A 10301-nucleotide genomic window follows, 5' to 3' on the forward strand; every position below is an offset into this window, starting at 1 on the left:
CTATAATCGGGTGTAGCAGCAAGTTAACTATAATCGAGTGTAGCAGCAAGTTAACTATAATCGAGTGTAGCAGCAAGTTAACTATAATCGGGTGAAGCAGCAAGTTAACTATAATCGAGTGTAGCAGCAAGTTAACTATAATCGAGTGTAGCAGCAAGTTAACTATAATCGGGTACAGCAGCAAGTTAACTATAATCGTGTGTAGCAGCAAGTTAACTATAATCGGGTGTAGCAGCAAGTTAACTATAATCGGGTGTAGCAGCAAGTTAACTATAATCGAGTACAGCAGCAAGTTAACTATAATCGGGTGTAGCAGCAAGTTAACTATAATCGGGTGTAGCAGCAAGTTAACTATAATCGAGTACAGCAGCAAGTTAACTATAATCGAGTGTAGCAGCAAGTTAACTATAATCGGGTGTAGCAGCAAGTTAACTATAATCGGGTACAGCAGCAAGTTAACTATAATCGAGTGTAGCAGCAAGTTAACTATAATCGGGTACAGCAGCAAGTTAACTATAATCGAGTGTAGCAGCAAGTTAACTATAATCGGGTACAGCAGCAAGTTAACTATAATCGGGTACAGCAGCAAGTTAACTATAATCGAGTGAAGCAGCAAGTTAACTATAATCGAGTACAGCAGCAAGTTAACTATAATCGAGTGTAGCAGCAAGTTAACTATAATCGGGTGTAGCAGCAAGTTAACTATAATCGGGTGTAGCAGCAAGTTAACTATAATCGAGTACAGCAGCAAGTTAACTATAATCGGGTGTAGCAGCAAGTTAACTATAATCGGGTGTAGCAGCAAGTTAACTATAATCGAGTACAGCAGCAAGTTAACTATAATCGAGTGTAGCAGCAAGTTAACTATAATCGGGTGTAGCAGCAAGTTAACTATAATCGGGTACAGCAGCAAGTTAACTATAATCGAGTGTAGCAGCAAGTTAACTATAATCGGGTACAGCAGCAAGTTAACTATAATCGAGTGTAGCAGCAAGTTAACTATAATCGGGTACAGCAGCAAGTTAACTATAATCGGGTACAGCAGCAAGTTAACTATAATCGAGTGAAGCAGCAAGTTAACTATAATCGAGTACAGCAGCAAGTTAACTATAATCGAGTGTAGCAGCAAGTTAACTATAATCGGGTACAGCAGCAAGTTAACTATAATCGAGTGTAGCAGCAAGTTAACTATAATCGGGTACAGCAGCAAGTTAACTATAATCGAGTGTAGCAGCAAGTTAACTATAATCGGGTGTAGCAGCAAGTTAACTATAATCGAGTGAAGCAGCAAGTTAACTATAATCGAGTGTAGCAGCAAGTTAACTATAATCGAGTGTAGCAGCAAGTTAACTATAATCGAGTGTAGCAGCAAGTTAACTATAATCGGGTGTAGCAGCAAGTTAACTATAATCGAGTGTAGCAGCAAGTTAACTATAATCGAGTGTAGCAGCAAGTTAACTATAATCGGGTACAGCAGCAAGTTAACTATAATCGGGTGTAGCAGCAAGTTAACTATAATCGAGTGTAGCAGCAAGTTAACTATAATCGGGTGTAGCAGCAAGTTAACTATAATCGGGTGTAGCAGCAAGTTAACTATAATCGAGTGTAGCAGCAAGTTAACTATAATCGAGTGTAGCAGCAAGTTAACTATAATCGGGTACAGCAGCAAGTTAACTATAATCGGGTGTAGCAGCAAGTTAACTATAATCGAGTACAGCAGCAAGTTAACTATAATCGGGTGTAGCAGCAAGTTAACTATAATCGAGTACAGCAGCAAGTTAACTATAATCGAGTACAGCAGCAAGTTAACTATAATCGAGTGTAGCAGCAAGTTAACTATAATCGAGTGTAGCAGCAAGTTAACTATAATCGAGTGTAGCAGCAAGTTAACTATAATCGGGTACAGCAGCAAGTTAACTATAATCGAGTGTAGCAGCAAGTTAACTGTAATCGAGTGTAGCAGCAAGTTAACTATAATCGGGTACAGCAGCAAGTTAACTATAATCGGGTACAGCAGCAAGTTAACTATAATCGGGTACAGCAGGAAGTTAACTGTGATCTTCATTGTGTTTTTATAGTGTTATTTGCAGTTTGGTTGCCCAGCCTTTCCTGCACTAATTATCTGACCGATTGGAGATCCAGTACTTCCCCTCTGCTCACAGCCGCTTTCTGCAATTCAACAAAACCATTTCTTCTGCCTTTAGCTGATTTTCTTTCTTGGTCCTTCTGGCCAATCCCTGGTCAGATGCTGTCAGAACTGCTGAGGTTTTCCAGCTGTTTGCTTTTCTGTGACCCCAGTAATGTTGGAGACGCAGGACAGATGATGAAAGGAAGATTCGATGCACAGTGCAGTTTGTACCATGTTAGGTAAAACAGTTAAGCAGTGCAGTTTATGATGAATCAGTTGAGTCAAGAACTTAACATGACTGACAGGAATTTAGCCCAACTGACTGGAAATCAAACGCTGCACAGCTGAGCTGCCAGTCTCTCTGAGGGCAAGTCTGAGGCATGTCTCCTTGAGGTACTCGGATCTCGGAACTGATGTCCTGCTGAAAACACGTCCGTAAAGGTGTTTGGACCATTGCATGTACACAATGTTTCTCTGTTAGTAAGATTTCCCTTGGATTAACGACTCGTATTAATCAGCATGTCAGCCTTACCTGCAATTAATCTTAAATTGCCTTTCAGTGAGGCAGAATGAAAATACTGAGAGAGAAACCAGTCTAAAATATTCTTCACTGCTTCCTCCTCATTTTCAGAAACAGAAGAACCTCCATTGCTGCCCTGATCTTATCTTTACCCTGACGTTCACAAAGGGCCACAGAACAGCGATCAGGGGTGTGAACTGTCCTTGGGTGAAGGGACAAACTGACTGTGGAGCCAGCACTGTTATTAGCTGATTGAGTACACAGCAGGGATGGGATGGACTCTTTGATTGTGCCAATTCATGGCAATGACAGCTTAGGCTGTTGGTCTTGTGGATGGCATCAGTGTGTCAAAGTAACATCTTGTGTTCTCTGTCCCTCCATGCAGATTCTAGAGCGACTGATACAGAGATGTAGACAAGTGCAGTCACTGGATCCTGAACAGGAGCTGAAAGATATTAAGTAGGTGGCACAGAAACTGGCTGGAAAGCAGAACTTGTGAGGGTGAATGGGGATGCAATGCTGTGAGAATGGGCTGCCCAATGGTAAATGCACTGCCTGGGGTGATATAGAACAGCAAGGGCCCAGTCAGGACCGAGTGCAGTCATTGAGCGCAGTGTCCCAGGCTTCGGATTCCTGCTCGTGATTGCCAGCCAGTCATCCTGACTGGAACAGGAGGGAAACATTCTGCTGGTCTGTGGTGTTCGACCAAGGTTAAATGTTCTGCTGCCACTCCCTGCCTGGGGTCACACAGAACGGCCTCTGGGTGGGGAAGCGGCAGGAGACAGCACCCTCGGAGTTAGCGATGGCGCTGAGTGGGGAAACTGAAACAACCAACAAGAAAGTGAACTCGAGGGTGGAGTGAGTGAGTGTGAGAGTGTCCTCGCTCAGATGTGTAACCGTTCGTGTGTTCCCTGCTTGTGTTTCCACACAGATTAGCGATGATTGATATGCAGGAGCAGATTCAGAACCTTTGTTATTCCAACAAACAAAACAATACCATTGCCAGGATTAAGAGAGGTCAGTCTGAACAACACAGATTCCATCTGCTGTTTTTTAATAACGGCCAATTTGAGATTCATCTCATTAGAAAGGGAAACGGAAGCTAATACAAAACCCAAACCCATCCAAATATATTTATTCTCCCACGTCATTTAAATTTTAAGCTGTGGTTGTAAGCTCCATAATCCTTACTCTAATTCCCATTCTTCGATCCCCCATGTCATGAACTATTCTTGGCCAATGTTTACAACACAAATTCTAAAAACTGCTACCAAGATATATAAGGACCAACAACCATCTAATCTCACTGTGGTTCAATATTTGATTCCTATCATAGATTGGATAGAATCCCTACAGTGCAGGAGGAGGCCATTTGGCCCATCGAGTCTGTACTGGCACTCTGATAGAGCTTACCCAGGCTCTATCCTCAACCAACCCCACATATTTACCCCACTAATTCCCCTAATCTGTCCATCTTGGGACACTAAGGGATAGTTTAACATGGCCATTCAACCCCTGGACACCTTTGAACATACTTTTATTTGGGTGGGAAGTTAGAGACTTACTGCAAACCAACACTATTTCCAGTGTTGACACGGATCAGGAACTGGTATCTCGTGACTCCTGGTGTTATCACTTATCTGCTTATGGCCAGCCATGAGACAGGCAGCAAATAAATGGAAACCACCGCCCTGCCCTTGCTCTCGGTACTCGCTGTAAGCTGCTCTGTCAGTGCCTTCATTTACATTCCAGCAATTGCCAGGTTTCCTCTGGGTAATGCCCTCACCAACTGAACCATCAGTGTTGGCACTGCGCCATGCGTACCAGGCTGTCCTAAGGCTGCAGTCTGAATGTGGTGTGCTGACCGAGCCAATCCCAATCAAGCCCTCAGGGGAGCTTAACATTTATGTTGATGTGAAATAATCTTCCTGCCAAATAATGAGTTGTGTGGAATGCACAAATCAATTAGTCACATCACAGAATCCTACAGTGCAGGAGGAGGCCATTCGGCCCATCGAGTCTGCACTGACCACAATCCCACCCAGGCCCTATCCCCACAACCCCATACATTTACACTAACTGGTCCCCCTGACACTAAGGGGCAATTTAGCATGGCCAATCCACCTAACCAGCACAGCTTTGGACCATATGCCCCTTTCTGACCATTACATCTACACACGATGAGTACCCAGGGCTGTTGCTAATGGAAACTCCTCCTTCACAGGTAGAAGTATCGAATGCACAAGGAAAGAGCTGATGGTGAAACACACGTCCAACGCCTCAGATTCTGATGTGAGTTGAACATTCATCAAATTAAGTTCACATGCCCACCCTGTGCCCTGCCCACCCTGTGCCCTGCCCACCCCGCCCACCCTGTGCCCTGCTCACCCTGTGCCCCGCTCGCCCCACCCACCCCTTGCCCCGCCCGCCCCGCCCACCCCTTGCCCCGCCCGCCCCGCCCACCCCTTGCCCCGCCCGCCCCGCCCACCCCTTGCCCCGCCCACCCCTTGCCCCGCCCGCCCCTTGCCCCGCCCACCCCTTGCCCCGCCTGCCCCACCCACCCCTTGCCCACCCCTTGCCCCGCCCACCCCTTGCCCCGCCCGCCCCTTGCCCCGCCCGCCCCTTGCCCCGCCTGCCCCACCCACCCCTTGCCCCGCCCCACCCACCCCTTGCCCCGCCCCACCCACCCCTTGCCCCGCCCCACCCACCCCTTGCCCCGCCCCACCCACCCCTTGCCCCGCCCCGCCCACCCCTTGCCCCGCCCCGCCCACCCCTTGCCCCGCCCCGCCCACCCCTTGCCCCGCCCCGCCCACCCCTTGCCCCGCCCCGCCCACCCCTTGCCCCGCCCCGCCCACCCCTTGCCCCGCCCCGCCCACCCCTTGCCCCGCCCCGCCCACCCCTTGCCCCGCCCCGCCCACCCCTTGCCCCGCCCCGCCCACCCCTTGCCCCGCCCACCCCTTGCCCCGCCCACCCCTTGCCCCGCCTGCCCCACCCACCCCTTGCCCACCCCTTGCCCCGCCCACCCCTTGCCCCGCCCGCCCCTTGCCCCGCCCGCCCCTTGCCCCGCCCGCCCCTTGCCCCGCCCGCCCCTTGCCCCGCCTGCCCCACCCACCCCTTGCCCCGCCCCACCCACCCCTTGCCCCGCCCCACCCACCCCTTGCCCCGCCCCACCCACCCCTTGCCCCGCCCCACCCACCCCTTGCCCCGCCCCACCCACCCCTTGCCCCGCCCCACCCACCCCTTGCCCCGCCCCACCCACCCACCCCTTGCCCTGCCCATCCTGCTCCTCTGTCTCCCCCTCCTAAAAGTGTCAACTCATAATATGGGCCTTGGGAGTGCTCTGCCCAGATCACTGAAGGCAGCAGGACAGATAGATCAGGTGGTCAAGAAGGCAAACAGAATCCTTTGTTTTATTAGCTGACGCTAGGACTGTCTGTATAAAACACTCGTTAGGCCGCAGCTCGAGTACTCGGTACAGTCCTGTTCTTGCAGCAGTCCAGCAAGTGGAGAGGAGAGAATTGATTTTGGATGTTGGATTTGAACTCTGCACCCTCTGGCTCAGAGGCAGGGATGGGATTACTGAGTGAAAGGCTCATCGTAAAGTTAGAAACAAAAAACTGACTTGTATTTATACATCATCTTTCAAGACCTCAGGACATCCCTTAGCATTTCACAACTAGTAACAGATTGTTCCCCATTAGAAAGATACAGTGCCAGTCTCAGCTGGACCCACGAGCTCCTGGAGTTCCACCTGCCTGAGGGACAACAGCAACTGGGGCCTGGCCTAATATCACTGGTCCATCACCAGCACTGCAATCCAAAATAATTCATTTTAGACTAAAACACCACATCCCACACTGAGCGATAACAATTGCAACTCATCCTGCTCATTGTCACAAAGAGAGCAATAATTTGAACAGCGTTTATGGTCAATTCCGCTCCCCAACATTTCACACCTCGTCCGACCTAAGAAATGGGCAACACGAGACAATCTTGATCCTTCTGGGATTAGTTGGAGGTTTGAAATGTCTTTGGGGGGGGGGGGGAGGGGGACAGTGAAATATTTAAACATCCTTAGCAGAGTCAAAGACTTGTTTGTGCACTGTAACAGACCCTCCCTTTCGCACTCCCAAGCTCTGTAATAGACCCTCGCTGCCGCACTCCCAAGCTCTGTAATAGACCCTCGCTGCCGCACTCCCAAGCTCTGTAATAGACCCTCGCTGCCGCACTCTCAAGCTCTGTAATAGACCCTCCCTTTTGCACACTCAAGCTCTGTAATAGACCCTCCCTGCCGCACTCCCAAGCTCTGTAATAGACCCTCGCTGCCGCACTCCCAAGCTCTGTAATAGACCCTTGCTGCCTCACTCTCAAGCTCTGTAATAGACCCTCGCTGCCGCACTCCCAAGCTCTGTAATAGACCCTCGCTGCCGCACTCCCAAGCTCTGTAATAGACCCTCGCTGCCGCACTCCCAAGCTCTGTAATAGACCCTCGCTGCCGCACTCTCAAGCTCTGTAATAGACCCTCCCTGCCGCACTCCCAAGCTCTGTAATAGACCCTCGCTGCCGCACTCCCAAGCTCTGTAATAGACCCTTGCTGCCTCACACTCAAGCTCTGTAATAGACCCTCGCTGCCGCACCCCCAAGCTCTGTAATAGACCCTCGCTGCCGCACTCTCAAGCTCTGTAATAGACCCTCCCTGCCGCACTCCCAAGCTCTGTAATAGACCCTCGCTGCCGCACCCCCAAGCTCTGTAATAGACCCTTGCTGCCTCACTCTCAAGCTCTGTAATAGACCCTCCCTGCCGCACCCCCAAGCTCTGTAATAGACCCTTGCTGCCTCACTCTCAAGCTCTGTAATAGACCCTCCCTTTTGCACACTCAAGCTCTGTAATAGACCCTCCCTCCTGCACTCCCAAGCTCTGTAATAGACCCTCGCTGCCGCACTCCCAAGCTCTGTAATAGACCCTCGCTGCCGCACTCTCAAGCTCTGTAATAGACCCTTGCTGCCGCACTCTCAAGCTCTGTAATAGACCCTCCCTTTTGCACACTCAAGCTCTGTAATAGACCCTCCCTGCCGCACTCTCAAGCTCTGTAATAGACCCTCCCTGCCGCACTCCCAAGCTCTGTAATAGACCCTCGCTGCCGCACTCCCAAGCTCTGTAATAGACCCTCGCTGCCGCACTCCCAAGCTCTGTAATAGACCCTCGCTGCCGCACTCCCAAGTTCTGTAATAGACCCTCGCTGCCGCACTCTCAAGCTCTGTAATAGACCCTTGCTGCCGCACTCTCAAGCTCTGTAATAGACCCTCTCTTTTGCACACTCAAGCTCTGTAATAGACCCTCGCTGCCGCACTCTCAAGCTCTGTAATAGACCCTTGCTGCTGCACTCTCAAGCTCTGTAATAGACCCTCCCTTTTGCACACTCAAGCTCTGTAATAGACCCTCCCTGCCGCACTCTCAAGCTCTGTAATAGACCCTCCCTTTTGCACACTCAAGCTCTGTAATAGACCCTCCCTGCCACACTCCCAAGCTCTGTAATAGACCCTCTCTGCCGCACTCCCAAGCTCTGTAATAGACCCTCCCTGCCGCACTCCCAAGCTCTGTAATAGACCCGCCCTTTTGCACACTCAAGCTCTGTAATAGACCCTCCCTGCCGCACTCCCAAGCTCTGTAATAGACCCTCGCTGCCGCACTCTCAAGCTCTGTAATAGACCCTCCCTTTTGCACACTCAAGCTCTGTAATAGACCCTCCCTGCCACACTCCCAAGCTCTGTAATAGACCCTCTCTGCCGCACTCCCAAGCTCTGTAATAGACCCTCCCTGCCGCACTCCCAAGCTCTGTAATAGACCCGCCCTTTTGCACACTCAAACTCTGTAATAGACCCTCCCTGCCGCACTCCCAAGCTCTGTAATAGACCCTCGCTGCCGCACTCTCAAGCTCTGTAATAGACCCTCCCTTTTGCACTCTCAAGCTCTGTAATAGACCCTCCCTGCCACACTCTCAAGCTCATAACAGTCTAGAAATAGCAAAGCTAAGGAGTATATAGCCTTTCCCCTCTGTCACACCTGCAGAGCTCTGATCCTCCTCATGACTAACTATCCCTTTCCTTTCCCTTTAGACTGATACATGGTAGAACAGTTTAAGCTTTTGACAGCTACTGTCCTGAATATCGTCATCCACACTGACCCAGCTGCCGGAACAGACAGATGCAAAAGGCCAGGAGCCTCAGACTTAATAAAATGAATTAACAAACCCCACAGCACTCTTATTTATTGAGAAAACTTTGCCATCTGAGGGCAGGACTACACACGCCCACCCACCCCCTGGTAATTTGCATCAAACGGTTTGCTTTGGAGCACCAAGAGGAAGTAGCTTTGAAGCCAAGTTTTATTTCCTTGCTGGACCCCAGCTGTACTGCTTGGCAGACATCAGTCACCTTGCCCAAGCAATGCTCCTTTCTGATGTGAGTTTAACAACTGTTGCGACAGCAACTGAGCCATAGAGAAGACTGCAGCCAGACGCAGACAGGCACATCTGCCAGCAGGAGACAACAGCAATACGAGCAGCTTTATCTCCTCACTTCTATGCACAGTCAGCAGGAGGACAAAGTTATACTCTTTCTGCTGCTCCACGATCTTCGAGGAGGATGGAAAGAAAGCTGTCTGCTCCAGACGGCAATACATTTACCCCTTTCCACCACCCAGCCCAGCCAAGGCTGTTGCGATTACCATTTTGGTGGGAAATTACTTTACAATGGCAGGTGAGTGAACAGTAATGACAGAGATTACTGTATTTAGTGCTGTTTATACAGACACCCTTTTTTTAACCAGCACTGAATTGGTGATAGAAGCAGTAGCTTTGGCTAATTTTCTCCTTCCCAACTCAGGGACGTCGAACAGACATTTACCAACTCCAGCCCTTGCTGAGGTCAACATGAACTGAGCATCAAAGCGGGTCTAACTTATCAATTATCTGACCCCCTCGCCAGGTGCTCAAGCAAAATAGTAACTGAAAAGTGAATTTTCTAGATTCGAAGGTCAAGCAGGCGCTAGAGTAATGAAACAGGCAGCAAATGGCAAATATTTTAACACTGATTTCTGATCGGAGTGGAATCAAAACGCTCAGTTGTAAAAGCCGGATACTCGGAATCTGAAACAAGGAATTCACCTTTCTGATCTGTGACTTTTCATCATTTGGAACTCTAACAGTCTCAATCAGATCCCAATAGTGAAAGAGTTCACCTAACCAATGTCATCTAAACCCCCTCTGAAAAAGTCACGCGGACTCGAAACGTTAACTCTGTTTCTCTCTCCACAGATGCTGCCAGACCTGCTGAGTTTTCCAGCATTTTCTGTTTTTCACATTTCCAGCATCCACACACAGTATTTAGCTTTTATCTAGATCCCTGCCATTGCTGCTTTATAATCGCAAGACATTTGAGTGTTTCAATGCACCAAATGGCTAATGTGGTGCTAAATAGTAAAAAAGCCCCACTTGGTCAGAATCCTGAGACATCCCAACGTGCTTTTGAAATGCAGGAAATGAGCAGTAAATCATTAAGAACAAATGATCCCAGCCAATCAACAACAGAGCAAAGCCAGCAGCCAGGGTCATTAGGGCGGCACGGTAGCACAGTGGTTAGCACTGCTGCTTC

General features: G+C 49.6%; 1 protein-coding gene across 1 annotated transcript; it reads left to right on the plus strand.

Moving 5' to 3' along the window:
• Positions 1-1142: 1142 nt before the first annotated feature.
• LOC144488576 (uncharacterized) lies at positions 1143-8900 on the plus strand. The gene is made up of 4 exons (XM_078206640.1): positions 1143-3107; positions 3580-3665; positions 4873-4940; positions 8766-8900. Exons 1-4 carry the CDS (start codon positions 2923-2925, stop codon positions 8778-8780), a joined length of 354 nt encoding a protein of 117 aa, XP_078062766.1. The 5' UTR covers positions 1143-2922; the 3' UTR covers positions 8781-8900.
• The last annotated feature ends 1401 nt before the right edge of the window (positions 8901-10301 follow it).

Source organism: Mustelus asterias, unplaced genomic scaffold (genome assembly GCF_964213995.1).
Source record: "Mustelus asterias unplaced genomic scaffold, sMusAst1.hap1.1 HAP1_SCAFFOLD_1675, whole genome shotgun sequence".
Classification (NCBI taxonomy): Eukaryota; Metazoa; Chordata; class Chondrichthyes; order Carcharhiniformes; family Triakidae; genus Mustelus; species Mustelus asterias.